This window comes from Danaus plexippus, chromosome 10 (genome assembly GCF_018135715.1).
Source record: "Danaus plexippus chromosome 10, MEX_DaPlex, whole genome shotgun sequence".
Taxonomy (NCBI): domain Eukaryota; kingdom Metazoa; phylum Arthropoda; class Insecta; order Lepidoptera; family Nymphalidae; genus Danaus; species Danaus plexippus.
Genome location: NC_083543.1, coordinates 869,987 through 892,835, shown reverse-complemented (window position 1 = coordinate 892,835; position 22,849 = coordinate 869,987). Strand labels below are relative to the sequence as shown.

General features: G+C 31.1%; 3 protein-coding genes across 3 annotated transcripts in view; 1 reads left to right on the top strand and 2 right to left on the bottom strand.

Annotated features, from left to right (window-relative positions):
- LOC133318942 (angiotensin-converting enzyme) overlaps nt 1-22,849 on the top strand; it is a 78,555-nt gene that overhangs the window by 7,500 nt on the left and 48,206 nt on the right. The window contains exons 3-9 of the mRNA XM_061521558.1: nt 488-728; nt 848-930; nt 1,064-1,270; nt 1,378-1,547; nt 1,682-1,806; nt 7,983-8,226; nt 10,187-10,285. Of these exons, the coding sequence (XP_061377542.1) occupies nt 488-728; nt 848-930; nt 1,064-1,270; nt 1,378-1,547; nt 1,682-1,806; nt 7,983-8,226; nt 10,187-10,285 (1,169 nt within the window). The remainder of the gene's footprint in view (nt 1-487; nt 729-847; nt 931-1,063; nt 1,271-1,377; nt 1,548-1,681; nt 1,807-7,982; nt 8,227-10,186; nt 10,286-22,849) is intronic.
- LOC116766885 (uncharacterized) lies at nt 1,839-4,305 on the bottom strand. Its single transcript, XM_032657027.2, has 3 exons — nt 4,217-4,305; nt 3,258-3,422; nt 1,839-2,175 (listed from the first exon to the last, which is right to left on the bottom strand). Exons 1-3 carry the CDS (start codon nt 4,272-4,274, stop codon nt 1,961-1,963), a joined length of 438 nt encoding a protein of 145 aa, XP_032512918.2. The 5' UTR covers nt 4,275-4,305; the 3' UTR covers nt 1,839-1,960.
- LOC116766882 (skin secretory protein xP2-like) lies at nt 11,204-12,937 on the bottom strand. Its single transcript, XM_032657023.2, has 2 exons — nt 12,805-12,937; nt 11,204-12,591 (listed from the first exon to the last, which is right to left on the bottom strand). The coding sequence occupies exons 1-2, from the start codon at nt 12,814-12,816 to the stop codon at nt 11,353-11,355; spliced, it is 1,251 nt and encodes a 416-aa protein (XP_032512914.2). The 5' UTR covers nt 12,817-12,937; the 3' UTR covers nt 11,204-11,352.

Genomic DNA, 22,849 nt, shown 5'->3' with positions numbered 1-22,849 from the left:
GAGTTTAAATAATCATAAATATTAAAAATGAGAGAATAAATGTATTGAGCTTGTTTTAACAAACGTTATTATAATATAGATTTGTTTCTGTATATAATAATTGATTAGATATATTTTATTAGAACAAAGATTTTATATATACCTACCTTCATTTATTTTTCGTTTATACGAAAGAACACTTTATTGTGTCATAGATGATGTAACCGTATTTCTTAGTCATTTAAAATAAGTGTATATAAGTTAAGCGTTAATGGTAACCTTTTTGATTTATTAAAGTTATAAAGACCCATTTCATTAAGCTTCTTAGAATTTTATTTCTACATCTAAATATGAGGATTTGTTTTGCCATCATGACAGTCATTAGGTACATTTTAAGTTTAATTTAAAAATCTGTTAAAAAATTATAATTTGCAAAATAATAACAATAAATAAAAGAACTTTTTACATTCTTTATGATTTTGAAAATAATTATATTTTTTTGTTACAGTATAACAGAATCATTAACGATATGTTAGCTGTGTACAATTCAGCGGAGATCTGTGCCTATAATGAACCCTTCAAGTGCGGGCTTCACCTCCAGCCAGACCTACAGTTCACCATGTCACATTCCAGAGACTGGGATGAGTTACAACATGTCTGGACAGAATGGAGGAGGAATACTGGAAGACGGATTAGAGATTTGTACGAACAACTCGTTGATCTCACCAATCAAGCAGCAAGGTTGAATAGTAAGTTAATCCTACGAAAAAAAATAGCAATGGATTAAGTTGAAGTTGTTGCAATTTTATTGAGCATGTCTATTTTTACTGCAAAGTTTTTAAATTTTATTTTTATATTTTCTGCTCAGATTTCACTGATGCTTCTGCTTATTGGATGTTTCCATACGAAACCTTCAACATGAGACAAGAAGTGGACGAAGTTTGGGAACAGGTATGACTTTGAAGACCTTACTCACCTTTTACTTTTTATATATCTCTGTACATTTCTAGATATATAAAAATAACAGCCACCATGTTTCTCCTAACATCCTACAAGTTAATTTTATATAAGTACATTTATTCAGGTCAAGCCGCTTTATGATGTACTACATGCATATGTCCGTCGTCGTCTTCGTGAAGCGTATGGACCTGAAAGAATCTCACGATCTGCACCTATCCCAGCTCATGTACTTGGCGATATGTGGGGGCAGAGCTGGTCTGGGATAGTTCCCTTTACTCTACCATACCCCGGGAAAAAACTCGTCGATGTCACTCCCGAAATGGTGCAACAGGTGAAGAGTATTCTTTGAGTAGATTATGAACACGTATATTTGAAATTTAAAAAGTGGCAGTGCCATAATTAGTGGGAAGAACAATATAACTTTTTTCACTATTCCAGGGTTACACACCCCTTACGATTTTCCAACTGGCGGAGGAGTTCTACGTTTCCATGAACATGTCTGCGATGCCTCCAGACTTCTGGGCGCTGAGCGTGTTTGAGCAGCCTGCTGACCGACACGTACACTGTCAACCGTCTGCTTGGGATTTTTGTAATGGACACGATTACAGGTAGGTTTTCTCTTCTGTCAAAACCAACTTATGGTATTCTCCAGTACATCACTAACCATAATGAATTTTCAATATACATTTAGAGACACAACATATATTACATTATGAACTAAAGCAATCGTTGAATATTTCAGAATAAAGATGTGCACTCATCCAGATCAGAAAGATTTGATAACGGCTCACCACGAGATGGCACACATTGAATATTTCCTGTCATACAGAAATCAACCGAAGGTCTTCCGCGACGGAGCCAACCCAGGTAATTTAATGTTAAAAGTAAAACTGTTTGTTTATCGGACTGAAAATAATTTATTTAACTGGTTATAGGTAGGTTCTGTTTATTACTTGTAAACGTGGCAGTTAAAAACTAACAATAAATATAATAATAAACACGTACGAACACTTTCGGTGTATCAAGCGAGAATAAATTTAAAAATATAAGGTGTTGCAATTATTGTGAAGAGCGCCATCTGTTGTTCGATGTTGGCGGCTCCGTTACACAGATCTGTATCACAGGAGCAATAAGTAACGTAGACTTCTCCGTTGCCCGTCTGTTTTTTACAAATGTGTTCACCGTTATCTTCTTCCAAAAATCCGCATTGCCTTACGATTCTTACCTTGCCATAAACTGTAAAAAGAAAATTGTTTGAAATTATATCGTTTGGACAGTTATCCCCCCGGTACTTATTTCCAAATAAAAAAAAAAACACAATTCATTCACAAAAAGAAAACTTTCCTGAAAAAGCAATTTATGGTTTTATACAAGTAGTTATCATCTCACTGTACATTAACGTTAAGTAAGACACTCTTACAAATATAGCAAATAAAGCTGTATGGGTATATTTTGCAAGCGTTATCTTTACTAGCAAGCATAATTCTTATAACAGTTACCGGTTGCCAAATGGTTTAAGAATCTGTTAAGACGTTTATAAATTATTAGAAGGTTTTATTATTTAATTTTTATCATGCTTCAGACATGAAAATAGTCCCAATTATATATTCAAGGTGTAAGAAATGAAAGCCAGGAACGGTAAAGAGCCTTACATATTAAAAATATGTATAAAAAATCAAGAAAAAATTCTCACTGTATATTACTTATTAAGATTATCATTGGATTTGAGGATTATTTTTCACCGAAAACTTAAAATCTTTAAAGTTACGAACGAAAAGAAAATTGTTGTGAAAAAAGAAAAGGAAATAATAGGGGAAAGTTTTACTAAGAGTATGACCTTACATCATTAAATTATATTTTTCTTGAATATTCCAAATTAGGAAATACAATCTCTTTTATCTAATATTTTAATGGTGTGACTTTTAAAATTGTGTGGTATACAGAGCCCGTAGTTAAAAATGTTAGATTATCCTTAGTTTCTCTCCTTATTATTAAAACGTAATACTATCAATTCAGTATTTATCGATGTACATTTTGGACCTTTAGTACATTCGATTCTTAGTTCCTTTTAACAAACTTCTCTAAAGATAAAACAAAAAATTCAGAAGAAGAATTCACTTGTCTTAAACTTTATACTACATAGTTTTCAACCAGGATTCACTATTTCTTCCGATTGCCAATTTATTATGACTTAATAGAAAAAGGATCATTATACAGAAATGAATCTTAAACAAACCTTAACGCTAGATGTAAAAAAATACTTCGATCATTTATTTGGTATCAAAGTAACAATGTAATTATTATCAAACATAACTTACTCTCCATCTTAATAACTCTACAAAAGGTTGGTTCCACGTGTTCCACAATATGTTCGGGAGGGTCCCTCAGAGAACAGTTAACGACTCCTAAACTGAAAGAGTCGAAGTTCTCCCCGCAGCGCGGATCGTACGCGCTGTTACAGTCGTAACAAAATATTGATGAGGCTGAAAATTTGTTCTAATTAGTATCACCTACCAGAAGCTCGATAATAACTTACTACCAGAAATCCACAGCGACTTTCCCTTTAAAATTATGAGAAAAATGTATGTCCCGCAACCATATTGTAATGAACTACCTTTTGAATTTGACGCCTAAGCGGAATAAATACTCGTCATCACCGTGAAACTACAGACACATTTAGTAAAACAAACGTTGGCCAGATCAGCTGATTAACAAATTGTCAAACCGCGGACACATTAGAAGGGAAACCTTACATTCACTTATTGGATTATGTTGTGAACTTGGCTTATATTCTCCGCGGTTTGGAAGGACGCAGCGTTTAATTTAATATCAATACTTTATGAAATTTGTATTATATTAATTATAATTATATTATTGATATCTATTTAAACACATGTCTTATATATAAAATTGTTAAATTAATCTTAGGCTCTGACGCGTATCTCATTTTTAGTATATCTGTATCCATTGACTAATAAGCGCATATCAAAATTAACTATAATATTACAAATATTTTAAGAAATAAAGTGAAACTATTCAAAATAATTTTAAAATTAAAAATGCTTTTGTAGTTTAGATAGATCAATATAGAATTATTTGGCTGTAACGAATATCATGTAAGAGAGGTAATACGAATGATATTCTAAATAAGATAATTTTCAATTGTATGAAATTTATAAATAAAACTTTAATAATAATCACATAGGAATACCGTCGGTAATTTAAAAATACTTATTTTTAATAGGTTGTAGTTTTGCAACATGTATACAGTACTTACCATACTTGAAGCACAATAGCACAGATATAATTCCCAATATTTTAATATTAAATATCATTGTTGACAGCTATAAGTCAGAGGGTGAACATGCAACTGAGTTAGCACCCCGACTCACTCACTAATTTAATTTACGCCAGTGTCGTGTTCCAGTGATGAGTGTACATAAAGAACATTTTTCCTTTATTTTGATAGTATTAATGTTATATGAAAATTTAACCTTCTATACCTTCCTGATAATCTTGTATTATTCTTTTATTTTTATTTATACCGCTTATAGAGGAAGTAGGGAAAGTTCACAGAAAGCAATTTGAAACTTTCGCTAGTATTTATTTAAATAACCTATTCTTATCATGACGGTCACTGAAAACTAGTGGAGTTTCCACTAGTTTTCTGTAAAGAATATACGAAAATCAGAATAACATATTTTTATTTTGGGAAAAATTTTACGAAACGTTTAAAAACTTATTATTCCCCATTCTTCCCTACTTAATTTGTACCTAGCTTTTTAGCCTTTCAGGAAAAAGAGTATAAGGGGTTAAAAAAAAAAAAATTTTTGATTTTTGCACTAACAATACACTTTCGTATTTTTAATAAATAATTCTAAATTTTATGTAAAATCTGCATAATTTTATTACCATGCGTTTAACTTAGAACGTTTTTTGAACTTTTCCACCTTCATATTAATGTTCTCCTCTAATTTTAAGTTACTTATAAGAGATTGGTAGAAGCAATGAGATCGCTTTTGCACACGTTTGTTTGTCTTTATTTGGTTCTCGAAATATATGAATAAGTAAAATATACCATTTCATCAATTCAGAGATATATAAATTGAGATGAGTCTCTCGCCATGTTTATTCCATGAGGTTCGCCGCAAGAAATAAATCAACTTTTTTCATTGCACGAGCTGTAAATATCGTATAAACGGTACATATTGAACATGAATATGGTTATATAAAGAAATTAAAAATATCTATCCGGACTTCTTGCGACACCCGTAAGAGAAATAGAAAGAGATAGGATTGCTAGGATTCCTTAACCTACGTCTACTTTAGACCACTCTGTGATGATGATGTTTTGATGAAATTGTGTTGAAATCAAAATATTTTTTTAGGCATTTGTTGGAATTCTCACTAGTGATATATCGTGGTTCTACTTAATTTTCTCATTGTTCCATTCTTGATGTTTTTTATTGATCATATTATATTGATTTAATGCTTCAAATAGAATATTAACCTCACGTATACATAAGAACTTAGAATTAATTATACATACGTATAAATTCACCTTAATTTATATAGTCTATATGTATATATATATTTCTGCCGAGTCGTTTAGTTTTCATTGTAAACGAACACATTACTTACACTATTAGCATTTACAAGAATTTATTAATTTTAACACGTCACTTCATTCATTTTCACATCACACATACGAACATTTTTCTCATTGATGTTAGACGTAATATTATTTTTTATATAAAATTTATAATATCCTTGTGTTTATTTTAATTTGCATCAATGAAATTTTAAAAGATTTGACTAATATATATGACAATATCTTAATCGTAGTAAATTCACATCGCCTCGTAGGAGGCACGTTTAAAATACACGTCATAATCTTACTGGTACATATATACATACATATGTATTCAGTACTAAGTTGGATCACGTCTAAGAGACGATTGTTAACAATTGTTTAAATTTTATACTGTCATTATTGCGTGGACTTTCACCGCTGAAGAAAGTCTTTATTGATTGAAAGTTTTAATAGGACTGCTCCGTTACAAACAAGGATATTACACGAGGTTTCATCATCACACCAAGCTATATACATAGATATATATAATAAAAAATAAAAATAAAAATAAAATGGATTAAGTAACATTTTGGTAAACATAATACTTATTTTTTTAATATTATTTATGTGCTTTACAAAACAAGAAATTAATGAGATCTAAGACTTTTGCGAGTATTCATTTAAATGAAACTAATATTTTCGGATTACTACCAAACTACTCCCGAGAGTATGTAGTTTTTTAAAATAATAAAATACGTGTAGTAATCCAAATATTAGTTTCATTTAAAACAAGGTTTATTGAACTTATTGATCTATTTAATGGTTAATAACTTTTTTGTAATCAATGATTGTAAGGCTGGAGGGTTATGTTGGTAGCTGTTCCAGAATTCATCAGGTTTCCAACCCTAGTTGTCGGCTTATTTTTTATTTATTGAATGTGAAACATCCGGATTATTAAACAATTTAGAATCTTGTAACATTATAATAACTTGCCAGTACAGTTTCCACTCTTATTTATACATGAAGCGTATATATTAGAAATAATTTATATAAAGAAAAATTACTAACAAACAAACAGATTGTGTAAGGGATATTATATTGCTTAAATATCTGTGATCTTCCTGTACATATTTAATAACGGTAAATTCTTTATAATGTAATCGTCTGCAATTTGAAAAACAAAAGGCTGGATTTACATGGAGCCTATATGTTACATACCAAATGTGTCATAACAAGTAAGTGATATAAACTATGTTGATAGTGAAACACGAAAACGACATTCCAGATACGTTAATATTTAATGTATATTAAGAGAATATTAATTGATTACAACTTATTTAATAATATACAAACACATCTTCTTAGTCTTATACCTAGAATAGTATATTTACAGGAATTAAGAATATTACAACGCTCTTATGTAAACCCGCAACAAATATATGTTTTATGGATGCGGCATTGATAAAAAAATAATTATTCTTAATGACGTTTCATATAGAATATATGGGAGTTTTTAAAGAAATAATTTTATAATTTTAAACGGACGATAAGACATAGATTGTAAAGAAAATACTTAAAATAAACCTAATAGGTAAATAATTGAACTATGAACTATGAAGTGGATCGTCACAAGTGGATTTATATGTTGTTATAATAATTATCATATTACCATAAACATATATATATTAATAATGTATAAGCGATGCCGCATCCATTTATTCAAGTTTCTATGTTCCGGTCGTGAAGCGGGTCAAGTTTACGCATGAAGTAATCGTCGGCTGAATCACAAACAATGCAGTTTTCACTTTTATTAGAGCATCTGTTCCGAGACCTTATCCAATAGCATTGTATACGCGGGTTTAAATTATAACTGATACGTATAAACACTGATTAGCTAAAGTAATTAAAATAACTAATTATAGAAATACGATCATAAAAATAATAAATTAACCAAAATAATATTGAACTGGAAAATAAGTTCTTAAACATAAAACTGAGTACGTTCCAGTTCGTGACGTTCTTCCTAGTCGCTTTCACTCTCTTGACATCTTAAATTCTGTAAAGCTTTTACATAGGTTGTAAAATAGTGATATAAGTACACGGATAACTAAAGATGACTTTTAGTTTCAATATTACCGATAAATGATTTAATGTAATTATTCCTTACTTATTTTGAGGCGGAAAATTTTATAAAGATTTCACAGTTGCAACGTCAAAATGATAATTTTGTTAAGATATTTAAATTAATTTAAAAAAAAAGTTATTCTTCTTTCTTTCAGTTAGCTAAACAATCTATTACATAAGTAAAATAGGAGAGTAATTAATCGATAAATGAATGTGATAGCGGATCATGACTGCAGACGTAATTGAGAATAGATGTTTTATACAAAAACTTAAACGAGACTTTAGAAGTAATGAAGTTTAATTTTCATGATGATGTTATGAAGACTGATTGGCTTCCTCTTTTCAGGATTCCACGAAGCGATCGGCGAGGCAATCGCGCTTTCCGTGTCATCTCCCCGCCACCTCCAAACCCTGGGTCTCATCCAGAAGTCTGTAGATGACACGGCCCACGACATCAACTATCTCTTCACACAGGCGATGGATAAACTGGCTTTCCTTCCATTCGCGCTGGTGATGGATAAATGGCGCTGGGATGTCTTCACAGGCGACGTTAGGAAAGAGCAGTACAATTGTCATTGGTGGAGATTAAGGTCAGTATTTTTAATACTGGCACATTTAGCGAATATATGTAACTTCAGTGCTTAGTACATTTTCCATATAAGGTTTATATTACGCTACAGAAATTCAATATTAATACATTAATGTTATAAAACAACAATTTAGGAAATAAACTTACAATTAATCAATCCGACGTCAGCATTTAAAGCCTTTATGGTAACGCACAGGCATAATGAGATATTATATATTAGATAATAATATATAATGAGTAATAAAGAGTACGTAATGATTACATGAGGCGTTCGTTGTGTTCGATCGCTAGTGTAAGTTACTTCATCTTGCGTCACAAATCTATAATACTGTGTTATATTAGATTTAACATAATTTGTATGGATATTGATTTATATGACATCACCGGGCAGGTTTAGATATGTTTTATCTTAAATTGATGTGACTTATATTCTTGATAATGAGTAAAGGATTAATTAAAATGCAAGCACATTTTCGGAACATACGATGTATGTGATATATTTTGATGTGAATTGAAACATTCGCTAAGGTCACTATGTTAAAATATTTGAAGGAAATCGACTCTTGACCTGCAAGACCTGTTCCAATAACTGGTAGTGCGAGTCCAAGTAATTTACTTTCTTTGATAAATATTATAATCAGACAGTTGTGGACAACAAGCCGGATTAGGGTTTATAAATAGCTTTCATATGAACAAAATATAATTCAAATCTGACATTAAGCTAAAACATGTTTCATATCATTGCATAAAACGACATAAGATTTCTTAAAACGTTAATGTCACGTCATATTTATGTAGATGAAATAATCACTGCGTAATCTTTAAAAAAAATTGCATCTTAAGTAAGTTAAAACACTAAGCCCGCAATAAATTTATAAGTAAATGGAATCTAAAATAGAGAGTACATTCTATCAGAGACGAGGAAAGTCTTTCGAGAAAATTCCTTAAGTTCGTTCGAGAATTAGATAGTGGGGGGCGGAAGGTGTGTGTTGTAATTTAAATGACCTCGATAAACAGTGCGGAACAATCTTAATCCAACAAATTTACTCCCCTCACAACAAATACTACACATTGGACATGTGGATATATGCACTTGAATTACTCTTTCAGGCGAAAACTATTAACAAATTAATCAACAAAAAAACTTCAGGATATCAAAGTTACAAGACTCTATAGGCGTATCTAATGATGTAAGCCTAACATTCTATTCAAGGTCAAGTTGCGAGAAAATCTATAAATGACGTAAAACATCTAATGTTGATATTTTGAAAACGTGTAAGCGCAAATAACTATTAGTGTTATTTTTATTGCAAACGTTTAACTGATAATCACATAGTATCATCTCATAATTACATGTTAGCTTAAATAACGTTCGGGCTTAACTATTTGAAGATGCAATCGCGGTCAAGCACCGGCCTTGACCGGAGTTTAAGTTAAGGCGAAAGCGTTTGTCTCTGGTCCGAGATGCGGGCGATTTGTTTGAAAATTATTAACTATTTTCATACTTAACTAGTTTAATTATAAGTTACATTCAGTATAGATTATGATAATATTCATTAAACATTTATTTTATTACATATTGTTTTGCATCTGACTTCTCCTTATTCGTTTATTAAATTGGGTGACTCGCTGCGTCTTAGATTTTGGATATCTTCGGCCATAACTTTTTACGCTTCTAAATGAAGTCGACAACTTGCTACTATAGGTATTCGATTATTACATAAGTTGTTGGCTAACTTACTGTAACATACAATAAAAATGTTTTTAAATCCTTATCGCATATAAAAATGCTAAGCATTTGCAATTATAAATATAAAATAATTTTGATTCCGTCAGTATCATGTTTTAAGACCATTAATTAATTTTGATTACAATGCCTCACCGACACGAACGCTTACGAAATCTTTTCTATGTATAACATGGTTTATATAGTTTATGAAATAAATAGTAATTGTCTACAGAGAACAGTACGAGGGCATTAAGCCGCCAGTGCTACGTTCTGAATTGGACTTCGATCCCGGCTCCAAATATCACATACCAGCAAACATTCCCTATATAAGGTGAGTCAAGATTATGTATAGACATTGAATTATATCCATTATTCCAAGCTATTTTTATTACCTTAATATTAATAACATGTGGTTGCCAGACTCGTCTTGCAATGCTTACATTCAAAGACGTTGCAAATGAGCATAAATGATTATATAATTAAAGTTTCTAATACATTAAACGGACAGTGAAATTAATATAAGCATGCGTAGAATTAAAAAAGAACTTGTTTCATAAACTTTTTGATCACGATCAAAAGCAATGCCACGGGTGAGAACTAGTTTAAAATTGAAGTAAGATACGATACAATGTTTAGATGTAAGACAACACAGTGTAATAACTATAAACATCAAATATGTAGAGTACGTTCACTTCGAAATAGCTCTTTGTTTTCCAACTCACATACAAAAATAACAATTACGTAAACTAAATTTATTTTAAAACAATACAACATAAAACTATTTCAATCGCTTACAAGGAAATTTATATTTCCGGTTTTTTAATTTCATCTTCGAAACGACTTTTATAAGTTTTACAAATATGTCGTTCTTGAAAAAGTGGTTAAGGTGATCCAAATGTTTAATTGTAATCAAACAACTTACACTATTGAAATGTTGAAGTAACCATTGTTAAAGTTACACTTAGGTCTTCTTGATAAGTTAATAATGGTGTAAGTTGACAAAGTGTTTCTAACAACGACGGATTAACTACGTTCCGTATAACATATTATGTAAAGCTTTACGTAACTCTGGCCGAGCACGCAGATTTAGAACGACTTCGCAACGAATAATTGGACATTAATTGTACTACGAATATGGATATTAAAATTTTTCTATTTCATTCATAATTAGATGTCTGACGCGATCTGTGGTTGTATGATGTCATTTACACCCAAACTTGTAAATAGTGACTAAATAAAAATCAAGAAATCTTTTTAAAAATGTATATTCGTAATACTTTCGGTATTATTTACATATCATACTACTGTCCTGTAATAAAAGTAGAAAAAAAAAATACTTAATCAATATCTAAACACAAATCAACATTTAAAGCTAAAAACAAGGAGAGATCAGTTCTTTTAGTGATGGTATTCGTGACCACCGTCGTGGCTCCCATGTCCCTCGAAACCACCATTCTGTTCAAAACCTCCGTGCTGCTCAAAACCTCCGTGTTGCTCAAAACCTCCGTGCTGCTCAAAACCTCCATGCTGGCCTTCATAGCCACCGTTTTGCTCGAAGCTTCCGTGACCCTCCGAGCTATGACCGCCGATACCAGCTCCCTCATGGATCTCATGTTTGTCTTCGTGCACAATAGGCACTGGTACTTTCACTGTGTATGGCACGTGTTTCTCGACTGGATACGCGACGTGCTTCTCGATGTGGACAGGGTAAGGCTTGTCAACGGGGATGTGTACCGGGATAGGTACTTTCTTCTCTACTGGGTAGGGAATTACCTTTTCTACAGGATAAGGTGCTGGTACGGGCACCTTGACGGGTACTGGCACGGGTTTATCTACATGGACTGGTACTGGGTTATCAACGTGCACCTTGACTGGGTATGGCACTGGTTTTTCCACTGGGTATGGAACAGGTTTCTCGACATGTACAGGTACTGGTTTATGTACATGGACTGGTACTGGGTTGTCAACATGTACAGGGACAGGGTAGCGGACAACCTTCTCAACCGGATAGGGTACGTGTACTTTGACTGGAACTTTGACTGGGAAAGGCACTTCTTTCTGAACTGGGTATGGGTGTGGAACGTGAACTTTTACAGGAACAGGGATATGTTTCTCTACAGGGTAGGGAACTTTCTCATACACCTTAACTGGGACTGGTCTGTCGACATGTACTTTGACGGGATAAGGTACATGCTTGGTCACTGGGTATGGTTTCGGGATATATTCGGGAACTTTTATGTACTCCTTGACCTCAAAGTGAACTGTTTTTACTACGGGGTAGGGCTGTGGAACTGGTACTTTAACAGGCACTGGCACATGCTTTTCAACTGGATATGGGATATGTTTTTCCACTGGGTAAGGAACCGGAACCTTCTTGATAACAGTTATAGTTTTCTCATGAGTTTCATGACCGTAGCCTCCATGGTCACCACCATAACTGCCTTGGTCTCCAAAGCTACCGTGGTCACCAAAGCTTCCGCTGTCTCCAACGCCATGGTCACCGTAATACTCTGACAGCCCTCTTTTATCCTGTTTCTTACTTTCTTCAACTGGCTTTGGTTCAGCCTTCGAATCTTTCTCCGCCTTTTCCTCTGCCGTGGCCAGGCTTATAGCCACGGCCAAGATTAGGGAAGATCTCTAGAAAATAAATAAAATGCGTTAGTTTCAATATGGTAAACTCAACCTTATATTACAATATTTGAAGCAATCAAATTATTACACATAACATAGTTAGCATAACACAATATAATTTTTTTATTAATATAGCTTTTTGTAAATTTAAATAGTTAGACAGATTTTAGCAAATTAGGGTAGCTTTTTTATGCAGAGAACTAGAATATTCTTACTGACCAGGAGCCTCATGTTCGCTTTGCTCTGTTCAGCGAAGGCTGCAAAGGAGTGTGCTCTGTTGGACACAGCCAGTGGTTATATACGGAGAGTAAGTTGGTCCATCGATCAATGAGGCAAACACTTTCGCTCATACGGTCGAGATGCATGTGTGCGTGTTTTTATTTTTTTAAGATTACAGATTTATTTTAATCGTTGATTAGCATATCTTTAATTAATTATATTTCGTTTTAATTTATTATTCAATAACAAACATACACTTATTCCTTCATTTGACATAAAATTTCGATTAGTCGATACCGAAAATTTACTTTGATATTTTAAAACGCTCTTAATCTTATTAGAACTATGTTTTTAAATTTGTCGCTATACTGTGTGCATTATTATTTTCTTAAGTGTAACATTAAATCTATTTACAAAATTCTAGTAGATTCAAACAGTACATCCACTAATAACTATGGCAACAGAGCATTGAACCTATTACAACGTAACGTGGTAACCAAACTATACCATAGTTAATGAGCCGATGAGATGTTATGATAGGACGTACTCGTTCTAAATACATAGAATAAATATAAATATATATTAATTCGTGTAAATTAAAATTAATATTGCAGATTTTTTCTCGACATAACAAGCAAGTCCATTTTATTTCACTTGACGCCCAAAACAATGTTCAAAAACATCAAACTGTTTTACCATTGGCTGATTTAAATTTGGAACGATTATAATATTAAGTTAAATAAAGAGTTTAATAACGCACATCAAAGAAAGAAATCGTAGCAAATAAAGTCACATGCATTTATAACATTAAGCAACATTATACTATGACATAATTATTATATGTTCAAATAACTAATAATCTATTTACTTTTTACATAACAATCGCAGACATTTAATGAGTCGATGTGACTTTTATTATCGATCGTTAAACTGTTTTGCTTCCTTCCAATTACGAGATCTTACTACATCGAAAATAATAACTAGGTGTTATTAATAAAAATACATAAAATTAATCTATAATATTAGCTTCGCCTTTTTGTAATATTATTATTTATAATATTGAAATCAATACGAAAATATTTAATTTAAAAACTTTCCTATTTTATTCAAAGATCTTAAGGTGAACCTTCATACTATTATTTCAAATGTTCGTAATAGCGGAAGGAATGCAATTTATGTAAATTACATGTCAATAGCTCAATAAACTCATGACCGAATTATCTAGATCGCTACTACGATTATAGTAAATTAATCTAAATGTAAAAATTAAAACAAAAAAAAAATCTTTTGTATATCTTTATATTTTATATTATGCAGGAAAAAGATTATTATATAACAATTATAAAACATACGAATGCAGTAGATATTTTAGTTCTTAATTTGATACGGTGTAATGAGAGGAGAGACAATCTATTTTAATAGGATCGGATTACACTGACCGCAAGGAAGCAGGCTGTATAGCTCATGCAAATATAACAGTCATGTCCTCACTAGATTTCGACCGCGACTTCACACGGATTACTTATAGGCAGTAGGTAATTATGATAAAGATCAAATAAAAGTTTATTTTGTATGAATTCTTTTTGACGACTGTTCAATTTTTTGTTGTATAATGTTATTGTGTTTTTCAGTTTAGGTTAAAAAAAATAATAAGTTGTAATAAACAAACCTACTTCTTACTTCTGTATTCATACTATCCAGACGTAACTTACAAAAATATCATACGTCGAAATTTTTGAGTCTTTTAATAATAAAAATAATGAAAGATTTTTATCGTCTTTATCCCAAGCGCAGCATCGAGTCTCTTGAATATTAATAATCACAGTTTCCATATATTTCTTAACGTTTCAATAAACGCTCCGTACATTGCGAATTCAATAGTGACTTTAATAAATTTTTATTTTTATAACACGATACGAATTAAATATTGCATTGTAATTATATATTGTTTTGTTGGTTTTACACAATATGTGTTACAAAATTCACATCACGACCACCGATCACAGTCTAGTTTAGAATTTGTTGCTCGTTATTCAGTGAAATCAATGTTACTTACATCGACATAAATAACTGTGGATATTCTTGGAGATCATCGCCGTAAAGAATCTATACATCTATGGGTATATATAATAAAATTATCTAAGCTAATTAATGTCTTGTCATTGAGACGCGTCTGATAACAGTATTATAAGAAATAAGGGATAATATTAATTTAATTTAAAATATATTAACTGTTTACAATATTATCATTAATATTACGTACGATTATATGACACGTAACTCAGCGAGAGGTGCTAGCAGATCTATTTTCTTGCACAACTCTCGAGATTGATCTGCGACTGCTCTACATTTATGTAAAGATTGTTAAAACATTGTATTTTTTCGCGTCTCCTCCATTCTACATGACACTGGCAGAATATACTGTGCAAGTTTTTGCACGGATGCCGGCCATGTTATATAAAAAAAGTGTTTTGTCAAAATGCTGACGTCATTAATACCTACGTTTTAGTAAAAAGCTTATTTAAATGTAGTTCTTTTTCCATTTGTTTGCGGTAATCTAATTTATTATGTGCTTTGAAAACAATGTAATCGATACATGACATTCGTACAATAAATAACAGGCTAGATTTCAACAAAAAATCCTAGACACGAGCAAAACGCTTCTAATTTAGTCGATATTTGATCCCTCACAATATTATTATTCTTGTCTCGGTGTCGCTTATCTGTTACTTTTGTATTAGAATTCATTGTTCTACTTATTTTACGAACACATTATATAAAGCGGTATTCAGGTAATCTTATGTACATTTCCGTGTAATAAATGTAAATAATTTAGAGAAGATAAATAAATGTAATTCACATGTATATTTATATATTATAAGGCAAACGAAATGAAAAACTGTTGTAGCATAATGCTAAAGTATTTCGTAAGACTATTGCCTTAGCGTTTATGGACAATAAATGTCCGTGGAACAAAGCATTGATTTTAATCGATATCATTTCCACATTGCCTAGGTATATAAGTACACTTTCGTTGCCCTTGATTGTTGATTGATAAAATATACGCATGATTTACAAATTACAATTAAATGTTGTTGCTAATTACGTTCTCTCATTCACATAATATTTTCTTATACTCAATATCATTGATTATATTTTGCTATTAAGAGACAACATAATTTAAGTGATACGCTCTTGATCATCATCGTCTCGTTGATTATAAAACTTAAGGACTTTTTTACGTTTTTGTTCGTTATTGAATTATTTTGTTAAGTATTGGTTTTTGATAATGAGTTATAAAAATTTATAATTTTGAAACAGAAATCTCAGTAACATGAATTATTATTTGAATTAAAAATATGTTACCAACGATAAACGGAGAAAACTAGATTTTATTAAGTTTAAAAATTGATCACATTTTATATTGATTCAATTTATTTAAAATATCTAAGTCGAACAAAAAGCCCATATCTATGAAGTCGTCTTAAATTACTTCGCTATACATTTCTAGTTTATAAATATTTAATATAAGTATACTACATTATAATATTTTTTCTCATTAATTATGTTCCTTACTCTTTCTTTCGCGGTTAATAACTTTATTTCTTTTATTTTAACGTATGATATAATATCACGATTTTTTACTGAGTATCGTATTTAAATAGCTGTAAGAGCCTTGATATGAATGAGACTGAAAAATTTTCATGAAAAATTTATACAATTAATAGCTGTACCTTAAAGGAATAGTTATATAAGGAGACTACATTGCTGTTTTTCATATAACTTCGTGTATTTGAATCGTGTTATTCAAAATAATAAAGGCTTCTAACTAATTTACAAAAAAAACTGATTATATTCAGTATTATCATGTACTAAACATAGAAAAATGCATCGTATACGGCAGGTACGTATGCATTAAGTAATTTAACTGTTTAATAAAAGGTCGTGCGATGTATGCGATAGTCTGTTTATAATTTTTAATAAATTCTTAACACATAACCACATAGACGTAAGTGTCTGCGTAATTAATTATGGTTACACAACATGTGATCCCACGCGGTTTCTACCGTAAAATTTGATGATACAAATAAACTGGGAAATGAAAATTGGGTGTGTGAGCATATAATATATAATAAAAAATAAATATTGTTTGTATGTCATCGCTTTTTTGATTTATTTATGTGCTACGAATTAATAATGATTCAAATAAAATTGCTTCAACTTGTCTATAACATTTACATATAAGATTAAACTTAAAGATAATGAAACAGATTTGTATCAGAACATTGTTGTTCTGGTAATGATATTAAATCTCTCTAGAATTTTTCTCTGACCTTTCATTTCATTTTCAGTTCATTTTTTCTGTAACATTTTCATAACGTATTCCGTTTTATTCATATAAAAGGAGTCGTCGTATATATTTTTGTATTAAAAACATTCAATTAATGTAATAACAAATGTAATTTTAGTTTCAAGCACATTAGTGCGTGACATTTTAAATTGTATCAATGAACGTGTAAGGCTGGAACGGTTATAACCTTCAATACAAGTGTTTCTACTACGAGTGTATTAACTCTTGACTTATATCGACAGACTTCCTCAGTTTTTATCGATATAGTTACGGGTTGTTTCCTTACATTGTATCGATATTTTTCAGCTATGTTAACGACAGTATATGGGAATCTTTAGAGGTTATGTAATTACTTGCTCTTGTTTATTAATAATGATAGCGGAACAATAGTTACATTCAATTTACAATCACTACCATAGAGATAACTGACAAGAATAATTCCTATTACTAACTTCTAACTTCTCCTGTATTATAAAGACAGATAAAATGAAAGGAAATCAATAAAGTTTTGTTTGAGTCGATATTGTCAAAAGTTGCCCTTACCTTTCATTTTAAGGTATGGTTTCCAAGGGATGGATCTGTAACAACTGTTACTAAACCGAATTGGTTTATCTTGTTAACAAATAAGGAGCTTGGACTGTAAAGGTGAACGTTTTACACGCATTAGATAGCCCCTTAAACCTACACCTGGGTCGCAAGTCCCAGGCACTGTTGAAGCTCCTCTCGCTGCAACGCCATGGACCCGGCACCCGCGCGGTTAATCCATGGACTGCTGAGAGGTTTCGTCTCATATCACGTTGCAAACAAAACTTAAAATCAGCCCAATGATATGTTATCCAAACATCCAATCCTATTATGTACGAGTACGTATGAAGAAGAAGATCGAAAGGAGATCGTGTTGAATTGTCTCGTCTTTAAGAACATTTCTTTAAACTTTTTTTCGCAAGGAATATATTGACTAAAGAAAACATGATATAAACAAAGAAGTGGAGTTCGTTAGTTAGAGTGAGGCCCGAATCGACCCAAATAGATAATTTAATAATAATTAACGTTGTTTTTTAGATAGATATGGACATGCAATCGTCTAACCTATTAGGTTCGTTATCAAGTCGAATATTGCGACAGCTGGCGGCTAGTAGCGGTTTATGCCATCTACCTGGTGACCAAAAGCTATCATTTATTTTCAGTATAAAATTTCTGCTCAACCTTTTCACTGAAGTATTTATATCTAATTTAAAACAGTACCTTCTAAGGTGTCCGATACAAGTTCGTATGGGCATATCATATTACTTGTCTACATCTTCCTCGTCTATTGTGAGACGTCTTCATAAACAGAGCGAGACGTGATCACATTGTTGTTACGTAGCCAGGATTTACACCTGCGAATTACAAATGGTCTCATTTAATATCTGTGAAAGTTGGTTGTTGATGCGCTATTAGAACTCTGGAGTATTCGTACTTTTGAATAAGGAATTATATTTATGGTCAGGATATTTTCTTGTAACCTATATATTTTTATCACCCACACATATTTTAATATTGCAATGCCTGTGTTTTGTAACTTGTAGCACTGAATTGAGTAACAACTAGGAAAAAGCCTAATAAACCTAAGTATTGAGAAAAACGAAGAATAAAAATACTATCAGTTTAAAAAATAATGTTCAAAAGCCTTGAAACTAACTATGTTGGGCAAAATTTTTGCAATATGTGCAATGATGGAATATCTTCCTACTATCTGTATTCTTCGTGGATAGTTGTTCTAAAATGTTTCTTAATCTGTGTATTTAAAGTTTAAACTTGAAGTACATATAAATTTTTTTTTTGTTACAGGTAAGTCAAACAAGAATTTTATGAGACGAGGTGAGTATTTATAAAATTAAGACCATAATTTATTTTTGAACAATTAACTAACTGTTCTATGTAACTTAAACGTGACTTTAGCGTATTTTTTTAACTACAGTGCTGCCAGACAGCGGTAAAAAACTGCATTCGCTTGTCCATCAAACCATTCACTTTTTAACGAATAAATATGAAGTGTATGACACATTGACGGACACTTGGCTATTCTGCATATATTATATAGATGGCGTTGTTTTATATCAATTAGAATTTGGAAAATGTAGTACATTGTGGTGCATTCTCCAAGGTGATAGATGTCGCTAGGGTTCTCGATATATTTTTGCTTTTAATTGGAATTTCTTTTTGAATGGTTTCAATTGAATTTTAAAATTTTCATAGCCTAATGGAATCTTATAATGAGTTTAAAAAAATGTATAAGGTCTCAAATGTACAGTCTTAGATCTCATTATGTACATTATTTTGTTCTATTATTGTTAATATTTGTAAAATTTTATGTAATTAACATAACTGAAAAACACATTTCCACTCATATTAACCTCGTTATACGTGTAGTAAAAAAAACTGAAAGCAAAACCGTAACATCTGATTCTTTTAGGTGTTTTATTATACTAATAATAAAAATTACGTTTCGTGTAATTAGAAATATAATTAATCGCATTCAGCATTAACTTTCTATTTCTTCATTCCACTCAAATGTACAAATACTTCGTAATTATTAAAAATGATAGGAGCCCCTTAAACCTGCACCTGGATCGCAAGTCCCAGGTACTGTTGAAGCTCCTCTCCCCGCAACGCGATGGACCCGTCACCCGCACGGTGAATCCATTGAATGCTAAGAAGCTTCGTCTGTTATAATATAAAATAAGTACTTTGAGTCGAACAAAATATACATACATTTAATATCTATCAATGAAAACGAATAAAACTTTCTGCAGTTTACTCGAAAATGAGAGTAGAATTCATCGAAAGTAAAAGTCGTGACACATTCGGAAGTATATAAACTGTTATAAGAATACATTATCCTCATAAAAATATTTGAATTCTTTTATTGATCGAAAATATTTATTCCCCGATAAAGCGATTTTGAAACGATATCGTTCAAAATATTTGAAATTAAAATAGCAGAATTGCTAATCTAGAAATGACGAAACATAATAATTCAATAATTTAAAACATAAAAACCGCATCCAAGTGAATACATCTGTTGTGAGCTACGACGCTACAAACAGACAAACATACATCGACATCATTCTAATAACGCCTCCCCTTGGTACGGGGTTTAAAACAAAAATATATCTCATTAAATGGACCATTTGATTCCACTTTCCATTAACAACTCTTTTATCTTGCCGCTTTTATTTTTGCAAACCAAATATAATACTCTCCTTAAACGTCGACTTGTAAGTCATCAAGCATCGAGACTACAAATATTAGTTACCTTGTAAACTAGTATCGAATATCGCTTCAAATGTGAGGACAAATTCTCTAAAATAAATTTAATATTTTTTTTTTAATCTGCAATAGACCAACATCACCAAATTTGGTTGTGAGTCTTTAGAAATATAGAAGTATTTATAAAAGTAGAATAAAACTTGTCTGATGTTTAAATGTCAGCGGGTTAGTCGGTGGAGGTGAGAAGTTGAACCTTTATAAGACGCAAGGAGCAAAAAATATATTTTCATTCTTATTTTCAATTATCAAATACACATACACATCACATGAATTATAAAAGGATTATGTCATTAGTAACTGTTTCTGTGATTGCAAATGTTGCTTGCGAGCTCATTATATATTAAATAAATCGCAGGCATGTACGAATGGTAAGAAAAATTTAAGCCCAAGGTCGTATTTTATTGTTTTAAAGCAGTTGAATCGTAGGAGCTACACTTGGATGCAGAAGTGTGACGAACGGTTGTTGGCAAACCGGCAGATGCTTTAATATACTTATTTGATAAGCACTTTAAAATATTAACTTTATAAACGTAAACATTGCGAGAGTTTTGTAACGAACAAAATTATATTTTTTGCAATATTTTCCACATCTTATAATCAAATTTCATTATCAACATCAGATACGTACACGAAAACATTTAAGCTTTTAATAAAGCAACGTAAAGATTAAGTGAAAAAAATATATACATTGCTGTATTAACTTTAAATGCGAGAATTCATTATAGAATGTCATTTGTTTTGCTTTATTGTTAGTAATACGTTATTACTTACGTTACTAAACCGATGATGGTTCAGCTGTGTTGAAAGTCGAGGCGATAAAGTCAGCCGTATGGAGAGAAAAACGTCGTGAGAAATCCTGTATTTTCCATGATATGTGTTAGCGCAACTAAATGCTGCAATATTATTATCTTATAAGTACGAAGGATTCAAAATATTCGATTTGGGTTCTACAGAAACATTGAAGCACATTTCAGTTCACTTTCAAGTCTGTTAATATCTAATAATCGTGTCACAATGGACAGTCTTTTTTAAGTTTTTTCTCTTATTAACCAATTGATAATGTGTTCTTGAATATTGGTTTTGAAAAAAATGTTCGTATGAGCTGGTACATAAATCAAGATGATTGAATATTGCTCTAATGCATATCCATTGTAATGGCGTCATTTATTTCGTAAGAGACATTCGTTTCGTTGTTTTTAATAGAATATTGGCTAACACATTAATTTGATTATTAATACGGACAACAATATTATATATTAATAAAGAATATTTGTTATAATACAATTGAATATATATTACACAACTGATATTTACTTTACTAGACCAATCGAACTATTCATTCCCAGTTGTGTATCTTAAATAAATCTAGAAACAAATATAACCATTAACAGTGCATTCTGCGAGACTCTATATATAATGTATTGTCGTTGCGATTGCTTTACCAAATGCAAATATAGATGACGTATCGTATTAGGTAATTTCAAATGTGCAATAACTAGTAAATAATACGGATAGATGAACATACACATGTGCTCATTGAAATGCAGATTAAAAATGATTATTCACACTTATACCACATTTTGTTAAGTCAAATAAAATTTCTGATATATATAATTAAAAACAAAATGAGAGCTTTGGTATTAACTAACTAAATTGTACAAATACTATTTAATAACACCTTACGAATGTGTAGCCACTGAATAAATTGACTTTATCATTATATTAAACTTTATTATCATTGAAATAAGGTTGTCTTTAAGGTAAATCACCAACCAAAAATTATTTAACCAAATGGTATGCGTTTCTAATTGCTTGTAATATTTCATTATCGTGAAGGAAATATGATATCAGATCCTATATAGTTATATCATCACTTGCGTTAATTATCCTACCGCCTTCCTTGCGTACTAGCTTTCTATATCTTGGTCGTATCTAGACCAAATATCAAATCTGTATTATCTTTTATTCCATTCCTCAACATAGTAATAGTGACATAGTAATGTAATTTACTCACATTAACATAAAAATATATCCCTCGAACGAAATTTTATAAACATTTCGTTTCGTTAACATATTTTATATTTTAAAAGTATACGTATTTCCAACACTGTAAATATTACAGATTTGTTTTTTGCATTGCGCACTTAAACTGCAATTATGTGACAGCTACATTAATATTGAGTGAAACAAAATTACGCCTGTACCAAATCTTATGTGTCATAACTTGCTTAACAGTAATAAACGCTTTTCACATTCTGTTACAACCATGGCCCAACGGTTGGATTTTTAATTATTTTCAAATGAAATTACGAACAATAGATTCAATTAATCTTCTATAGATTGTCTTAATTCCTTTTCCTAATATGTTTGAAATGTTTCCTT